Source organism: Protopterus annectens, chromosome 1.part0 (genome assembly GCF_019279795.1).
Source record: "Protopterus annectens isolate FY-2018-M chromosome 1.part0, PAN1.0, whole genome shotgun sequence".
In the NCBI taxonomy this organism is placed as follows: Eukaryota; Metazoa; Chordata; order Ceratodontiformes; family Protopteridae; genus Protopterus; species Protopterus annectens.
Genome location: NC_056725.1, coordinates 1688265897 through 1688285482, shown reverse-complemented (window position 1 = coordinate 1688285482; position 19586 = coordinate 1688265897). Strand labels below are relative to the sequence as shown.

Genomic DNA, 19586 nt, shown 5'->3' with positions numbered 1-19586 from the left:
CTTTCTCACGTGGTGTCTTGTCAGGGGTGTCATGAGAATATGAGCATTCCTGAAGGATGACCCATTCTCTTGAGTTGGAAATTCTTTATTACACAATAAATTTATTATTTTACTAATGATGTTTAAATAATATTTGACATATGTATGTATTTATTATCTATTTATTTTTTTAAGTTTGGAGCATGGATATTTGTAATTTATGAAAGTAGTTTTTATTAATGTAATTAGATTGTAATTGGTTGTTTGGTCATTGGTTAGAATACATCAAGAGGCACAAGGTATTAAGTACGGATACATCTGAAGAAGTTGGGAGTTTGATGACAATGCGGTGAGATATTAAGTGTTTTGCGTTTATGTATGAGTAACTTTATCATGAACACTCCAAAGACCAAGGATTCAAAGCTAAATGGATCCGCTGATGGGCTATATTGATTTTGTTCTTGGATGCCCTAGTATACTTTCCTGGTTCCCCAAGAATGTCTAACATTTTTGCATCGTAAATAGTGGTGTCCATGAAAATCATACCCCCTCCCTTATCTGATTTCATAACCCTTACATATTTATGTATGTATAATGTCTTTCAATAGCTTATACTCCTCAGTGGTATGATTAGGTGAAAATCTGTTGTTCAGTATGGCTATCCTAAGTGCTTTCTCCACCATTAACTCAAAAGTTTTCAACCGAGGGTGGAGGGGGGGTTAAAAATACTTTTTCTCTTAAGACCTTCATGGACCAATCTATGTCCTGTTTCACCCATCATTATTTCAAAATTTTTCTACTGCAGAAGCATTTTAAGATCAATAATTACTCTGCTAATGTCTGACTTCCGCTTGGGGACAAAACTGAATCCCTTAGAAAATAATGAAAAACAAGTCTCATTACTGTCCAGGCTACTATAATTAAATATATTGTATCCCCTATAAGTACATACAGGCCCCTCTTGAGTAAAAGGCTGAAGGTTTAAGCCTGGTGTTTCATTTAGTACTTCCTGATGCTTTTCCCCCTGGTCCAACCCGTATTGTTGCCCCTGTTGTTGCCCCCATTGTTGCCTGCCTTTTATTCATTTGGGATTATTTGTGGCTGTACATCTACTGGAGTTGTTTGAATCCGCAATCTTTAGAGTGTTCTGAGTGTTTTAGTGACAGAGGGTACCCCTATCTGATTCACGTTTACTTGTACCTTTATCATGGTTATTGTGTAATAAAGAACTTCCAACTCAAGAGAATGGGTCATCCTTCAGGAGTACTCATCTTTTGGTTTTTAAAGTGGTGACATTATTTTGACCACTTTTCATCTCCTCTTTTATGTGTTTTGGGGTATCATGAGAATCACAGAAACCATGAGACAGTGACTGAAGTCTGAGTAGAATGCCACAGAACTAGATGTAAATAAAGATATACTTTTTTCCTATGGAAGAAAATCTCTTTGAACCGAGGTGTCTAACTGACATTCCAGGAGCACAATCCTGTTTGAGGGAGTCAAGAAAGAGTTTTGAATGTTCTCTTGGAATCCCAGCTTGTGAAAGAGATCTCTCAACCAAAAGAGAAATTTCTGACATTTTGAAAAAGACTCTCCAAAGATAAGCAAGTCATATAAATATGGAAAAATGCTGATACCCTGTAGCCTGCAATGAGCTATAACTAGAGCTAGACACTTTGTGAACAGCCTTGGTGTAGTGATATTCCAAAGGGTAAGGCAGAAAACCAATAATATGATCAAGACACACAAAACTTTAAAAAAACACCTGAAGTCTAGATGAATAGGGATGTGATGATAAGCATCTTTTAAGTTTAGTGTTACTAGGAACCTTGAAACAGGAAGAAGAGGTAACAGGCTGACACCATTTTGAATCTGGGCACTATCAGAAACAGGTTTAGGAAAAAAGATCCATAACTGGTCTCCAACTATTTTCTTTCTTTGGCACTAGGAATATCCTTGAATAAACCCCCTCCCCACCTGGGAAGAACAAAGTGATTCTACTACTTCTTGGGAGAGCATGTGATGAAGAACAGGTGGAAACAAAAGAATCTGATCTGCAGGATGAGTAATGACCCTCCAGAAAGGAGGAATTTCCTCCCACCGCCATATGTAACTCTGATTAATGATTTTCAGAATCAATTTGTTTGAAACTATCTGTTGCCAAAGAGAAAAATGAAGTCAAACATTCTGGAAGAAAAAAGGGGCAGGATGGGGGGGGGGGGGGAGTCATAAGGTCTCTTTGAAGAGTCATTCAGACTTGTTGGACTGTCGTTGATTTTGGGAGGTTTGTGGCTTCTTTTCAGAGCTCCCTTGTCACTTCTTAAAACATCTGTTGACTTGAATTCTGTTGAGACTGTTTATTCTGTTTTTTTTGCCAAAACTGGATGAGGAGAAGGAAAATCCATCGGACAATTTGGAAAAGGAGGGCAGAAACAACTTAAGAGATTTGAGATTCTCTGGATTAGCTTGCCCCTTTCATCACACTTTTTGATCACTGCTGCAGTAAAGGGGCCAAATACTAAATCTCTATCCAAGGGAGAATTTAAAATCTCATTTTTACATCATCTGGGAGGTTCTGAGACTGCAACCAAATCAAAACTACTTAAAACAGTACCAGTGGCCCTGGAAGAAGCATCAACAGAGTCAAACACACACTGCAAGCACTGAATAGTGACCTTTGCAGTAGTAGAAACTAAATTATTTAAAGCAGATTTTTTCTTCATAAGAAAAAAAGCTGTAGATAAAACACTCCTCATACTTTCACAATATGTCAGGTATACTTTTTACCATAAATATCAATAATTTCCCTATCTTTATAAAAATTGTTGGATTGAAATTAACTAAGTTATTAGTAGCAGTGGAGTCTACAAAGGCTGCAGCTGCTGGGTTAGGTTTCGACTAGTGTATAAAAATTTAAAAGACTGAAGAATTTTATACACATCTCCTTTTTAGGAACAGCTGGCTAATTATCAGGGAAATTGCAGGCAGTAAGACACATCCTCTAAAGCAGACAGGACAGGTGGAATGGGTGTACGTTCTGGAAAATCTTTTAGTAACAACTCATAGTATTTTCTGAGGGACTGGGAAACAAGTGTTCTTCCACTGAAAATACCAGGGCATTGTAGCATTATCTCAGAGAAAGAAAACCTCCACTAGGGAAAATCATAAGCTGAGCTCTCTACGTCTGTATCAGAAATCTGAAGACAAAACCCTGAATCCTTCCCTGCATCTCCCTATTCAGATTCAGAATCTTGAATCTGTTCAGGAAAAGAGGCATCCTGCTTTCTTTTACCAGAAACTGTTCTACAAGAAGGACCAATACCTGAATTAAACCCTGAGCCAGTCCCACTAAACTACTCATATCCCAAGAAATTTGAGGAGGAGTAGATACATGCTTGGTTTTCTGTTTCTTTTTGAGAAAAAAATGAGGCCAACTGTGTTACTAACAGCAGTTGCTGCTTCCCCAAGGATGGGCACAGCATTCTGGGAAAAAGATGAGTGGTCTGCAGTACAACAAATGGCCACTGCAGAGTCATATCTGGGGCTGAGGAAAATTGCTAGCTTTCTGTGGTGGCAAAAGCTGTTTGCTTCACTTTTTCTTTTTGTGGCTGGAAGAAGGAATGACCATGGGACTGACAATCTGTTCCATTGTGAAGCCAAAAATGGTGCCTCTTTCCCAGGGAAGACAAGCATCAAATGCTGGTAAAACTACCAGTCCACAAGAGTTACTTTTTCAACAGAAAAAACACAGTAAAAAACACTTCTAAACACTACAGCAGCCCTACAATGAAAAAAAAACACAATTTCTGCACAGAAAATGTGTTATCATTTAGTTTACTCCACTTTCAAATTGACAGTAAAAATGACTGTTCCATTTAAAAGTACGTTACAGTCTCAAGACAGGCTGTTAAAACACACCTAGTGTTAAAATAACTTTCCTGAAGAGGAAAGTAATACAACATCAACAAATATAAGAAAATGGAAGTTTTTTCCCCCAAATGTAACTTTTCTGCCCAACAAAGGAAAGCACAAGCTGACCGTTGATACTTGAAGGCCTAAGAGGAGCATACTCTTCGGCAGCAGGAAACCTCTGAGGCCTTTGTGCCCTAACCTGTCTTTTAATCAGCTCACTTCAACTGCTGGACAGCATGGGTTTTTGGAAGGTGCCCTGAAGCTTTGGAAGCTGGCCGGCTGTTATATCCTTGGCAAGATATAACCCATATAGTTAAGGCTTCTGCAGCAATGATCAATATGAAGAACATCAAAAGCCTTAATTAATTACAGGAAAAACAAAGAGGTCTTTCCATGAAGAGGAAATGAAGTTACAGGGAAGCTTTCCCACTGTCAGAAAACAAACAACTGAAATCAAAACCACAGCCACTGCTTAACTGTTCGAATTTGCTTACTTGTAAAAGGAAAGTATTATTTACCTAAACAGTATATAATGATGTTTTACTTTCTATTTGGTACCAATTTTCACTCATAATAAAGGTATAAGCCATGTTTACTTTATACAGTATGTATTTTTAATCTGTCCATTCATTTACTTGTGATGCAGTCAACGTTTGGAGAGACTACTTTTTGCTGGTGCATACAGCAGTTATGATGTACAAGTAATCAGTAATATGAATGGGCAGCTCTTCTTCCTGTTTTGTAATGTCTCATACTCATAACCTTGCTCATATTTATACAAATGTATTTTAAGGCTCTAAATCACTGAACAGAGATACTTAGGCTTAATAATATAACAACTCTGTTACATGATTTAGTCATCTTCTCTCTCCAGCTACTGCCAAGAATGTATTACCTAAATTAAAACACTGGCTCCCCTTTCTTGTACTCCATTTTGTGTATAATACCCACAGAATACAAATGGTACAGAACAAAATCTGTAGATTTTTCCTGCTAGTTGACCCCTTACTCCATGACTGCAAGCTACTTGAAATTATTAACTGACTTTATGTGACTAACAAAGCCACTTTTCGATTTAGCACTGTAATTTTCAAAGTTTTAAAAGAAGCCTACTGCATTGCCCATGCAAGACAACTCATACAACCTCCAAAGCTCAGAAGATAGCTATTTTCCCTCTACTGACCATGATTCAAAACTATTTTAGGAGAAAGAGCTTTTCTTAGGCAGGGATCTGCAACCAACAAAATACAGAAAATCTGAAAGGCTTTAAAGGCACTCTTAATGAGCACATCATTTCAGTATCTACCTGCAACTACTATCATGGCTATGATTAATAGTTCTTGTCACTGCTTTCTATCTTAACAGAGTATTGTACATACATATGATAGACACTATTATCTGTATATAACTAATGGGGTCTATTTATATTCTCGAAAGCCAACAATGTCAAATCCGACATTGTCGACACGAGACTAGGGAAAGTGCAGAACATCGAACGGGTAAATGGAAATCTCTGTAAGGGGAGATTTCTGTTTACTTCAATGTAGTGCATTCTCGGAGTTGGTATATTTAAGTAGCGGGGGGTGTGGGGGTGCAGGGGGGCTTGCCTCACTGCCTACACCCTTTAGATTTTCTTTTTTTTTAATTTATTTTTCTGAACATTCGAAATTTTAATAGTTCGATCAATAAAGGTCGACCTTTAGTGATTCGAACTATTAAACTTTCGATGTTCTAATATAGACCCTAACTAATGTAGATGTTCTAGGGCTTTGTGCTAAATGCTCTACCTTGCTCTGAACTTTTTATATTACAAGTGTAGCTTGCATTGCAACGTTCTCTGCAATGCATTTTGTTTCTTGATAATTTAATGTATTCAATCCCTATGACAACAGGTCATGACTGAAAATGGTCAGTAGACAAATTCATCCATCTTGTAGACAAACAGCAATAAATAAATAAAGGTGACTATTTTAAAAATGTATTATATTTTCATGCATTTTTGAACAACAGATGAGCTATGACTACTTTTTCTTCTTTCAGTACTCACCTTTCAGTGATATCCTCACTGTCTGTACAGAAGTACAGCTCACACTCTGGAGCTAGGATACAGAAAGAGCTCTCATCCCTATATGCATCTTCTTGTCTGTCATTTTTCCAGTATTCAACAACACCTGTTTCTGATGCCTGTAAAATAAAGAGAAAATAATTAATGCTGTGACTATGTCCAAAGGATACAGCATCTTCAATAAAACATTAGGTTTATATTTGAATAAATATCGTCCCTTCACTGACAATTCTTTTTTTTTATACTCCTGATCTATAAACAGCATCCCTAGGTAATTGTGGTATTTTCATATAAATATGTGTTATGTACAAGCACCAGTTTTCTTAACAAAGTATTTTGGTTGCTTCACTATATGTTGGAGATCATAGGCACTTGACACTAATAGGAAATCAAATATGCAATAAAGATTAAAGCTTTATGTCACTCAAATAGCAGTATATGTGGTTTAATAACTAAAAGTAGCTTGTATACTTGGGAAGGCCTTATAAACAAGAAAGTAGAGATGCCTTGTGTTTCTACATGGCATATAATTACTACAACCAGGTAAATACATATCACATCTTTGGCAAGAAACAACATGGATTATGTCAGTTAAGGTGCATTAAGATACTACAAAAGTATTTTTATTCCATCTATCTACTCTCCTTTTTTCTCTGAAGCTCTAATCCTAGTGAAGGTCAAAGCAGTAGCAAGCTATACACAGTAGACCAGATTTTCATATTTCTAACAAAAGTTTCTATATTATCCTTTGGGAAAAAATGGCATTCGCCAGACAAGATGAGAGTTATGCATTCTCATCAGTATGTCTTGTGGGTGCTCAGTGCCTCCTGTCAATGGGCCAAACCTTGCACGTGCACATGGGAGGTGCCCAAGGCATCCTCACAAGTGTCCCAGCCACCTTAGTTGACTCCTCTTAACCTGCAGGAGCAGTGATTTTACATTAAGATCCACCAGGACTACTTAATTCTCTCTGTCCTGGACAATGAGCTCAAGTAACCTACAAAGGGGTCTAACTTCTGACACTTTTATCAGTGACATCATACTTTCAGCTAATGACCAGGTAGGATGAGGACAGAAACCAAGTATTAAACTGAAAGCTTCAACCTACATCTCTTTCCTCACTTCCTCATCACTGTTTAGTACAACACTTCCAGTACTGCTGCTACTTGCACTTCGCCATGTTAGTCTCCAAATCTTCTTTAACTTCACTTGTCAAAAAAAACTAAGATATTTAAACTCCTTGACCTGAGGAGCCTGCTACCGACCACCCCACCTGCAAAGAGCAGTTTATCTCTGGGAGAGCACCGTGACCTCTGATGTGAGGATGCTCATTTTTAACCTACCTGCTTAAGCTCTACTGGAAAATGCTTCACCATATGCTGGAGATCATAGGCACTTGACACTAATAGGAAATCAAATACGTAGTAAAGATAATATATACTGTCCAGTTCCTGAATGCACCTTGATATCCTGTCCATGAAAACTGCAGAGAGAAGAGAAGAGAAGAGAATGGAAGAGAAGAGAAGGAGAGAGAAGAGAAGAGAAGAGAAGAGAAGAGAAGAGAAGAGAAGAGAAGAGAAGGAAGAGGAGAGAAGAGAAGAGAAGAGAAGGGAAGAGAAGAGAAGGAGAGAGAAGAGAAGAGAAGAGAAGGGAAGAGAAGGGAAGGGAAGAGAAAAGAAGAGGAGAGAAGAGAAGAGAAGAGAAGAGGAGAGGAGAGAAGAGAAGAGAAGGGAAGAGAGAAGAAGGAGAGAGAAGAGAAGAGAAGAGAAGAGAAGAGAAGAGAAGAGGAGAGAAGAGAAGAGAAGAGAAGGAAGAGAAGAGAAGAGAAGAGAAGAGAAGAGAAGAGAAGAGAAAATAAGGAAGAGAAGAGGAAAGAGAGAGGGAGAAGAGAAGAGAAGAGAAGAGAAGAGAAGAGAAGAGAAGAGAAGGAAGAGAAGAGAAGAGAAGAGAAGAGAAGAGAAGAGAAGAGAAGGAAGGAAGAAGGAAGAGAAGAGAAGAGAAGAGAAGAGAAGAGAAGAGAAGAGAAGAGAAGAGAAGAGAAGAGAGAAGAGAAGAGAAGAGGAGAGAAGAGAAGAGAAGAGAAGAAGTGACGAGGAGAGAAGAGAAGAGAAGAGACGAGAAGAGAAGAGGAGAGAAGAGAAGTGACGAGAAGAGAAGAGGAGAGAAGAGAAGTGACGAGAAGAGAAGTGACGAGAAGAGAAGAGAAGAGAAGAGGAGAGAAGTGACGAGAAGAGAAGAGAAGAGAAGAGGAAGAGAAAGGAGAGAGAAGAGAAGAGAAGAGAAGAGAAGAGAAGAGAAGAGAAGGGAAGAGAAGAGAAGAGAAGGAGAGAGAAGAGAAGAGAAGAGGAGAGAAGAGAAGAGAGGAGAAGAGAAGAGAAGAGAAGAGAAGAGAGAGAAGAGAAGAGAAGAGAAGAGAAGAGAAGAGAAGAGAAGAGAAGAGAAGGAAGAGAAGAGAAGAGAAGAGAAGAGAAGAGAAGAGAAGAGAAGAGAAGGAAGGGAAGGAAGGAAGAGAAGGGAAGAGAAGAGAAGGAAGAGAAGAGAAGAGAAGAGAAGAGAAGAGAAGAGAAGAGAAGAGAAGAGAAGAGAAGAGAAGAGAAGAGAAGAGAAGGAGAGAGAAGAGAAGAGAAGAGAAGAGAAGAGAAGAGAAGAGAAGAGAAGAGAAGAGAAGAGAAGAGAAGAGAAGAGAAGAGAAGGGAAGAGAAGAGAAGAGAAGAGAAGAGAAGAGAAGAGAAGAGAAGAGAAGGGAAGGGAAGAGAAGAGAAGGAGAGCGAAGAGAAGAGAAGAGAAGAGAAGAGAAGGGAAGGGAAGGGAAGAGAAGAGAAGAGAAGAGAAGAGGACACCCTGGGCAAAGTCCTACACCCATGGTGAATACATTCAAATTAACCCCAAGAATGTGTCGCGACTCCAGCACCTCAAATGTTGGCTTCCAGGAATCTCATACGCTTGCATCACCTCCCACAATGTATTCTGTAGTAAGTAGTCAATGCTTTCTTCAGGTCCATAGAATACATGTAGACAGTACTGACAAATTACCAGGACACCCCGAATACCTTTTCTTTTTTAACAATAAATATCTTTATTAAATTATCACTTATGACATAGACAATCATACATTTATATAAATGAAAGCAAACCATATTGACATATTTTTAGTTACAAACATTATTCATCAACATTAAATCTGACAACGACACCATTATATCCCCAGATGACCACACTAAGCTTCTAGGCGTACTAATTGACAACAACCTTAAATTTGGTAAGTATGTAAATCACACTATTAAGTCCATCAACAAAAAACTTGACTCCCTGTACAGAGCCAAACTTATCCTCACCCGTCTAGCTAGGGTAGCTATTGCAAGATCCCACCTCCTCTCTACCCTTATGTATGCCTCCCCTGTACTCACTAACCTATCCAAAACTGATCTCAAAAAATTATCAGGATGTTATAATCATATAGCCACATTCGCTACTGGCACGGCTTTTAGGATTCATCATTGTCAGAACCTAAAAGTACTAGGATGGCTTGAATTTCCTACCCTTCTGCAGTTCAACCAGTTTATAGTAGTGCATAAAATACTCCACCAATTGAAAAACACCCCTGCCCTCAAAAATATTTTCACCCTCCATAGTGCCCCCAAGCCCCTACGCTCATCTAATAAACTAAAAATACTGACCCAGAAATCCACCAACTCTGCAGGTGATGCTCTATTTGCCAACTCACTCTGTAAAATCTGGAATCTACTCCCTACTACCGTTACCAAGGAAACCTCACTACCCCTGTTTAAAAGAGAACTCAACAAATACCTCCCATCTCATTGGCTGTGCTCTTGTTCTAAACCTGATTAACAACTTCACTAAAACACGTTTTGAACACCAACCTGCTGCTTAGCTAATTATCCATGCCTCATATCATATGTATGTCTGCACATTGTGAATTATGACATCTGCTTGTATCCTTTGTCTATATTTTAATATGTTTCCTGAGTTTATAACTCAGTTATGTATGTACTGTCTCTGTATTTTTGTATGTGGAGCTTTTCTCCCCGGGCTTCTGCTGAAAATGGACATGTATCCAGTCGGACTATCCCGATCAACAACTGTAGAATAAAAATAAATAATCTATCTAGTCATTGTCAGTCAAACATTATATAGCTCATTCAGTTCCTGCTGTCCCTTAAACCTCATTCCTCCTCCAAATCATTACCGTGCACGTACTGTTCCCACTGTTCCCATTTTTTTCTATGTAATTTGCTCCTACCTTTTTCTAAAGATCTCGCTTCCAATTGTGTTATCTCTGTTACTATATTCACTACTTCTGGTACAGTTTATTTAGACTTTGATTTCTATTTTCAAGTAATTGCGTTTTTTGGTAGCCACCAGAATTAAACTCAGAAAGTCCTTACTATGTCTAGGTAATTCTGATTCTCTATCAAAGCTTAAAAAAAATAATTTCTTTAGTTACACCAACTTGCTCAACCAATATTTCTGATAGAGTAGTCTGCAGGGGATTTTTAGTCTGACAACTCATTATACTCCCCAAAAATATGTTACCACCTATCACACCTCCAGCATTTGCAATCTACCTGAGGAAAAAATCTCTGGAGTCTGTTTGCGGTATAAAAAACACATATGAAACACCTCCAAGCAAAGATCCTAAATCTTCTAGACTTTGTTGCATATTTGGGAGTCACACATATATCCTCTCATTGTTTCTTTGTGACTTGCTTATCCAATCTCTCTTCCCAATCCTTTCTAACCTCATCTGATTGATTCCTGTAGTTATCATGCAATATTTTATTTGCCCTATTAATTATCCTTTTTTTTAACAGCAGCTTCTATTCTATATTCTTCTAAAAACTCTACCAGTGCTGGTCTTTGACTTAAGATCACCTATTTCTTTCTTTCTCTTTGCCTAAACTCTGATATCCTATCCAATATCTTTTCAAGAGCAAAGAGTTGATCCACTGCCCCATGGAATGGATCTACAGTGTTCCATTGGAATATGGAGTCTCCCTTTCCAGCACATTGGCATAGACATTCCCAGGGACACTAAAGAGTATAATCCATTATACATAGAACACCCTCTCTTGTTCCCTTTATGGAATATACAGACTATTAGCTCATCCTTGTCATTCTAGAAATACTGTGCTTTTCTTGCATGTATTAACAGAAAGACATGTTAACCAAGACACCACAAAAATACCATTTACTTCAGCATTTCTTACTGGACTTAATCCAGTCCTGCAGCCTCACCATAGGCTAATCAGTGAAGTGACCTCATCTACAGAAATGGATCCAGTTTCACCACATACTTCTGGCGTGGTCCCATGAGAAGGCATGTCCACTGGTTTCAACAGCTTCTCAGAGTAGTCTTTCCATCTTCCAAAAATGTCTCTAGATGAGGTCAGCATTTGTCTATCCTTGCTGAAAACAAACAAAGCAATATCTCATCTTTCCTTGTTGTCTCACCATTGAGGTTTGCCAGATCCTCTGTAAAGCTATCTGTAAATCATTCTCCATGCTCTCACTAAACTCCTTCCACTCCTTTTTGTTTGTCTCAGTAACTGCCACAGCTGCTGTCCTCATGGTTTACTGATAGCTGTCACTTAGATCCTGAGACCTTACTTGCATTGCATTAAAGGTCTCTGCCTTATTTGTAAGTTATGCCTAATTGAGAGAATCATGCTTAAGTGAACCTGAGTGAGTGAAGATTGATCCTGAGGAATTTATAACTTCCCTTAAGGATGTGCCACTTCAGACCAGGGGGGTTTGCAGGGGTGTAAGGACCTTTACAGAGGGAAAACTTACTCCTCACTTCACCCAGGATTGATCTTTCACTCTTGTTCAGTTAATTCTGGTCTGATTAAGCATGTGTTGCTTAAGTAGGCTTAAGTTAGGTAAACCCTCTTCCTCTTTTTTTAACCTCTTCACTTCCTTCATCACTAGTATCCAACAGTCAGTCCTAGAATTCCTGTCACAACACGCATCAACCACATTTCAGCTAGAGTTTCTTGCTGCTGCATCAACAGCTGAGGCTCCTGTGGAGTCTATTCAGATTCCATTCCAGACATATGGGAGAAAGTTATTCTGTTGATAGAAGCTGAAAGCATCCTGTAAATGAGCCAAGCACCTGTCAATGCCAATCACTTTTTTTTCCTGCATGGCACTGTTTTTTGTAAAGTTAGTGTGAGTTGTGGCATAACTACCCAGGGTAGTGTTTTCCATTGTTAGTGTGAAATGTGGCCTAAGTGGCTTGTAGTAGGTAGGAGGAATTTGGTTGCCACTATTCTGTTTGAGAACATTAAGGAGCTACTCCTGCCTGCTACAATTCAGTCATGTCAGTAGTTTTGTCAGGCAGTTTGAACATGTGCCTCTATTCTCTTTTAGTATTCACTCTTTAATAGTGGAAAACAATAAAAGGCAATATATATCTGGTAAGAAGCAGTAATGCGGCTACAAGTGTAAAGACAGAAACAGTTATATAAAAGCCCACTGTTATTGCCTCTAGTCTGAATGTACAAAATGGTTAGTGAGATAGCTGACATTGGACTTTCTAAATACTAGGACTTATGCATTTCTGTAATGTTAGGTAGGATAGGGGACATAACAGATAAATGATACAGATAGTGTAAAAAAACTGTGCAAGCAAAATGAAGTATTCATTTTACATTCTATGCTTGACTGGGTATGAGACAAAACGTTCTCTGCACACGTTTCTCACATGTTCTACTAAATAAATATTTTCACCAGACGGTGGCTTGAGTAAGTCCATTTCAAGGTTCTCATAGCAGAGATGCTGGCAAGGACATAAGCAACTGCCACGTCTGCCTGAATCATGGGTCTACTGAACAGCTCTCACCACTGTTGCTTTGGGGACCCCGCATCATGGAGGAATAAATGGGGTTGAGTCCAGTTAGATGGTTGGTAAACATGAAGGCAGAAAGAATATAGGAAAAAAAGAAACAACTTTTTTTTACACACAGACACATACATACATACATACATACAATTATTTCAAGTATGGTCATTAATGCCCTTGTAACCTGCCAATATATGAAAACAGTTGTTCCCATAATGTTTCCAGGCTGTTCTTAAAAATATAAAAACTAGTACTTGCTTTAATGTAATTTGCTAGTCTATTCCATGCATCAGCTGCTCTCTCAGAGAACCAATTGTTATTACACTTCTCCTTCCTGTAGAATCTTTTTAATTTCTCCAAGTCTGTTGGGTTTCTAATACCATGACGGGAATGGACCCCATTCCTAAGTCAAAGTATGATCATGAAATTAGTACTGTTTCAATCTCTGATGTTAGCCAGAAGTGCTCTTTGCAGCACCTGCAATGTGCCCAGTATTGACTCCTTCTGCAATTCATAACATGTATCGGTAACATATCTAATTAAGACTGTAAATTCTTTTTTATAAGATCAGTTGCTCCTGCTACTATTGGAACTCTCTGGTTATCCTTCTTCCACACTGTCCTCATTTATGCCTGCAAATCCTGGTATTTTATGACTTTGTGTCTCTCTGTGTGTAATACACTGTACTCACTGGGTGTAGCAGTTTCAATGATCAATGTTACTTTTGTCTTCTTTTCATGGACTACTACATCTGGTTTTCTCTGATCTATTTTTTGAACTGTTGGTAATGGGTGATTCCATGTAATATAAACTTCATCATTTTCTATAATGCTTTGTGCTCATGTTTCCAATGTTTTCCAGCTAGTTCAATATTATAATGTTTGCAGAATCCTCAGTGCAACAGTCTTGCCACATTACTATGCCTTTCAATATACAGTCCTTCTGCCATTAGTATATCACAACCAGCAACAACATGTGGCATTGTTTCCAATTCTGTTTTACAAAACCTACATTTATCTATTTCTCCAACATGTTCATTGGACTTTGTAAACCAAAGTGTATATAGTCCAGTGTCTTGGGCCACTAATATTAACCTTTCATCCTTTGGTTTAAATTCACCTCTCCTTAACCATTCCTGCCTTAGATCCTGATTGACATGAGCTTGTTCCAGGAGCTTTCTGTACTTGAAGCTATATTTATGCATTTTCTACATTTCTTGTCTTCTAGTCTGATCCTTCACCTTATATTCTTTCTTTTGTGTTTTAGCACATTCAGTTTCTGCCTGATTTTTATCCACTTCTGGTTTGATTTCCATTCCCGCTTGACACAGCTATGGTTCTAATAAACTAAGCAGGGAAGTAAACTTATTCTCCTCATGTTTTAAAACTTTCACTATGTTAGGGTCTTGTGAGGTCAGCAAATACATATGTAGTCCTACCATTACAGACCTATAAATGTAATCAGTTTTGAGGAGGCCCATACCTCCTCATGAACAGGGAATATATAGTCTTGGTATACACTTATTTTTATAGGGTGGCCATGGTGGTGCAGCGGTTAGCATTGCCGCCTCACAGCAAGAGGTTCTCCAGTTTGATCCTTGGCTGGGGTGCCTTCTGTGCGGAGTCTGCATGTCCTCCCTGTGGTCACGTGGGTTTCCTCCGAGTGCTCCGATTTCCTCCCGTACCCCAAAGACATGCTGTATGTGGATTAGATACTCCAAATTGGCCCTTGGTGTGAGTGCATGCATGTGTGTGCCTTCCGTAGAAGGTTGGGTGCCGGGCTGGCAACTCAACACCATAAAACTCCACTGCCAATCATGAGCGGACAGGTGATCCACTGTGGTGACCCCTAACCGGGAAAAGACGAAGAAGATACACTTATTTTTATAAATCATTTGATGTATGAAGCATCCTTCTTGTCTTCCTGTCCACCTGATCCTACACCTTTTGGGGCCAGTCAATTACTCCAAAACTGTAAGAATCTTCTGTATAGGTTGTCTGATGATTTTCTAATACTTTTTCATAACCCTAAACATTCCCAGAGGTATCTGTCTCTAAATGCCCTATATACCTGAATAAGATCCCCTCTGCCCTATATACCTGAATAAGATCCCCTCTGCCCTATATACCTGAATAAGATCCCCTCTTGAATATCTATAAGAGACACTCTACAAGTTCAGATATTTTAGTCTTTCATAACTTAAATTTTCACATCCATGGATGCCCTTGGTATATTTCCTCTGTACTCTTTCAGGTTCACTCATGCTTGTTTTCGTATAAGGTTTCCATATTGTTATTCTATACTCAAGTTTGGGTCTAATGTAATTAACACACGATGACTTCATCATTTCCGATTTCCTAGACTTTATAAATCTTTTTATACAACCTATAGTTCTATCAGTATCTTTACCAATCCGTTGATATGATTAGAAAAACTCAGTGCTGGATCTACTCATATACCCAGCTCATTAAAAGAGTTTACAGTTTCAATCTCAATGTGCTGTATTAAATATTCATCTTTCAGTTTATGTCTCCCAAATCTCATATGCATAGTTTTTGATGTATTTATCAGCATATTATTCTCCTGTGGTCAAATTGTCAATCTAGTCACGTTCTTTTGCAAACATGCACTATCTGTAACACATATAATCAGTTTATTCAGTTTCATCTCAGATGAAATAGATAGATCTGAAAGATACAATCTAAACAAGTAAGGGCATAGGACAGAGCCCTGTGGAACACCCTGACAGCAACCAAGAATTTCACCTGCCCAATTGCTGTATGATACTTGCCATGTCCTATTTGTAAGCCATGCAGCAATCTGTCCTATCAACAGTAAATCAATACCTACTTGTTCTAATTTATTGATCAATTTTTTCTGTATGGCCCTTACATTCATAATCAGGTCAGCATACCGTTACTCTTAAACGTACTGACAATAATTGCATTGTGCTAACAGTGCTCTTTATATTATCCATTTTTGTCTTGCAGTACAGGAAGACATCGAATTACACAGGCATACATACTTTAGGAGGCTGCAATGGCTGGTCCTTGACTTCATAAGTATCGCTCCTTTCATTTATTAACTTTCTGGTTATTTGCTATTATTCACTCATTTCCATGATACCAGTTTCTGCTTTCTTTCCTCTTTGCTTCCCACTGCAAGTCCAGAACAGCCCATAACAAGTCAGCAATAGCTCTCTGATGCTGCAAAGGAAAATAAGACTTCTCTTGAATGTACTTTCACGACATATTCAGGTCATAAACTGAAACCAGTGGGTCAGATTTTACTTATATGTGCAAATAATCAGAGACAACAAAAAAAGAAGTTATGTCATGCCATAATGTTCCATCTGTGTTGTTGATCTTCTTCCAGTCATCACTGATGGGTTCAGTTCAGAGCCCTCGGAACCGAGTTGGCCTAATACCAAGCTCGCATACACCAAAAACTCTCGAGCTAAGCTGCTACCCACAATGCCCTTCTCCCAGTTACCACAGATCGAGTTTGCATGCAACATATAGAAGAAAAAGCAGAGGCCATTTCTGCGCAAAAACCCTGAAACATCACAAGGACCCAGAAGATCCACCAGGAGCCTTTGGTGGGGGACGGAGGGAGGGTGTGATGACTGGAAGAAGATCAACAACTCAGATGGAATGTTATGGTAAGACATAACTTCTTTATCTGATGTTGTTAATCTTCTTCCCATTCATCACTGATGGGACAGAATCCCAAGCTACTTGGAGAACCTGGGTGGCCCTTATGGAAGAACATTACTGAGAATCATAGAGCTGAAGGCCACTCTTCCCCTGGAGACCAAATGCAATTTGTAATGTTTGATGAAAGTATGGGGTTTAACCCAAATGGCTGCTGCACAAATGTTGCCCATGGAAGCTCTGGAGTGAAAAGAAATAGAAGTTGTGATGTCTTTCATTGAATGAGCTTTGATATGAACAGGTTTAGATTCATTTGCCAATGAGTATGAAAAGGTAATACAATCTCTGAGCCATTTTGATAAAGTGACTTTTGATACAGCACATCCTATTTTTTGACCAAGAAAGGAGATGAAAATTTGATCCGACTTGCAGAAAGATTTGGTCCTGTCCAAGTAGAAACATAGTTGTCTATGTAGTCCAATGATTGTAGACAGTATTCTCCCTTTTGGAATAATTTGGGAAAAACACAGGGAATTCAATGGACTGGTTAACAGAGAAGTCAGACATCACTTTGGGGAGAAAGGATGGATTAGTATGAAGAGATACTCTGTCTTTACGGAAGATTAGATATGGGCTCTTGATGCATAAGGCTTGTAACTCAGATATCCGTCTGGCTGATGTGACCGCTACCAAAAACAGAGATTTTCACGATAGGAATTTAAGGTCACATGTTGCAGCAGGCTCAAAAGGGGGTAGAGAGAGAAACTGTAATACCAGAGAGAGATTCCATGTCTCTACAGGCTGCCTGATAGTGGGTCTGCTATGGAAAACTCCCTTGAGAAAAGTCTTGCAAAGGTGCGTGGGGATACGAGGGATGCCATCTGAGCCGTTATGAAAATTGGAGATAGCTGCTAAGTGGACTCGAATAGTAGAAGCTGATGCCCCATCATCAAACAACTCGGAAAGGTATTGAAGTATAGCAGCTGTAGGAGTTGAAAAAGGGTGTAGCATCTGATTACTAGACCAAACAGTGAATCTTTTCCATTTATCTCTGTAGAGTTTCCTGCTGGATGGTTTATGGGAGCCCAGAATAATATCGCGAACAGGTGAGGAGAGGGTTTCCTGCCTGGCGACTAACTGAAGTGGAGAAACCAAGCTGTCAACTTGAGAGTGGACAGGTTTGGGGGAGTTAACCCTTGGGGGTGAGAGATTAGGTCCTGACGAGTGTCCAGGATCCATGGAGGTTGTAACAGGTGAGGCTGGAGGAAGGGGAACCACACTTGTCGAGGCCAAAATGGGGCAATGAGGATCACTTTGCATCTCAACCGAATTGCTTTCTTTAGAAATAGAAGTATCAAAGGTATTGGATGATAAGCATAGAGGAGACCCGTGGGCCAATCGTGAGTCACAGCGTCTCTCAGTGATTCCCCGTCTGGCGGAAAGAGGGCAAAGAAGCTGCTGCATTTGTTGTTTGAAGGGGAAGCAAAAAGGTCACAGCAAGGCTGGCCCCAACAGCTGAAAATTTCTGCCATCACGATCGGGTTGAGAGACCACTCGTGTTGAAGGAGGATGCATCTGCTCAGCTTGTCCGCAATCACGTTGGAGCTCCCCGGGATATGCGCTGCTATAAGAAAGCGGTTGGAAGCTACTGCCCAATGCCAAATTCTCATGGCCTCTTGACAGAGGGGGTAGGATTTGGTCCCTCCTTGTTTCTTTATGTACTAGACTACAGACATATTGTCTGATTGGATAGCAATCGTTCCCAATGGAAGGAGCGGATGAAGTGCCTGCAACGCCAACAACACCGCTCTCAACTGCAGGACGTTGATATGCAAGTTGACCTCCAAGCTGGACCACGTGCCTTGGACTGTCTTTCCCTGAAAATGGCCAACCCCACCCTATCAGGGAAGCATCCGTGGTCACCGTGGCATTGGTTTGAGGAGTCTGGAAGGGGTGACACCAAGGAGTTTCATCTGCTCTCATCCACCAAAGAAGATCTTTCTTGCAGGAATTGGTGATGAGGATCTGCGAGTTTAGAGGATGAAGATTGGACACACACTGGGTTAAAAGGAGCCATTGTAACAGTCTCATATGCAATCTTGCCAGGGGAACAATCGGGATGGCTGCCGCCATAGATCCCAGAGCCTGTAGAACTTCACTTGCTGACACCTTCCTTTGACAGAGTATCACTTGTACTTGCAATCTTAACCTCTAAAGTCTGTAGGGTGGGAGAGAGACCTGGCTTGTTTGAGTATTGAATACTGCTCCTATAAATTCCAATTACTGGGTGATATGAAGATTGGATTTCTCCAAGTGTACTGTAATGCCTAGAAACTCCACCAGTGCTAAAGTGTAGAGAAGGGCTATGATCAGTAGGCACTTGGTGGGGGCGGAGAGAAGCCAATCATCTAAATATGGAAACGCCTGGAATCCCTGAATTCTCAGATGAGCTGTTACCACTGCTAGGCATTTCGTGATCACTCTGGGGGCCATCGAGAGACCGAATGGCAGGGCTCTGAATTGGTAATGATTGGCTCCCAGCCAGAAGCAACGGAGACTCCTGGAGTGCTTGTCCATTTTGATGTGGTAATACACATCCTGGAGGTCTATCGAGCACATCCACACACCCTCCCGAAGAAAGGGGAGAATGGACTGTATCGTGACCATGTGGAATTTGGTTTGGACCACTGATTTGTTTAGTTGGCTGAGATCCAAAATGGGTCTCCAGTCCCTGGTCTTTTTTGGCACCAAAAAGAATCTTGAGTAAAAACCGGCTTCGCACTGGTCTGGGGGGACTGGTTGGATGACACGTTTTTGACACAGCTTTCTTGTCTCTGAAGCCGCCTCTTCCCTTTGACTGGGTGGAACATTGGAAAGGCATTTTGAAGGTCTTGGGCAAGATATTTGAGAGATGTAATAGCCTCTGGAAATTATTCTCTGTACTCACCGATTGTTTGTAATAGAGTGCCAGGCAGTTTGGTATAGAGAAAAATGAGCCCGGGCAGCTTGCAGAGGAAAGCAATCAAGCAGCACTTCAGGAGCGCTGATAAGGTCGTCCAGAGAAAGAATCCCTGGAATCCTGGTTTCAGGGACCTCCTCTGCTCCTAAAGGGGTG

General features: G+C 39.9%; 1 protein-coding gene across 2 annotated transcripts in view; it reads right to left on the bottom strand.

Moving 5' to 3' along the window:
* LOC122799515 (TRIO and F-actin binding protein) overlaps positions 1–19586 on the bottom strand; it is a 3126988-nt gene that overhangs the window by 2470257 nt on the left and 637145 nt on the right. For both annotated transcript variants that reach the window (XM_044068636.1, XM_044068645.1), the window contains exon 4: positions 5939–6075. In XM_044068636.1, coding sequence (XP_043924571.1) covers positions 5939–6075 — 137 coding nt within the window. The remainder of the gene's footprint in view (positions 1–5938; positions 6076–19586) is intronic.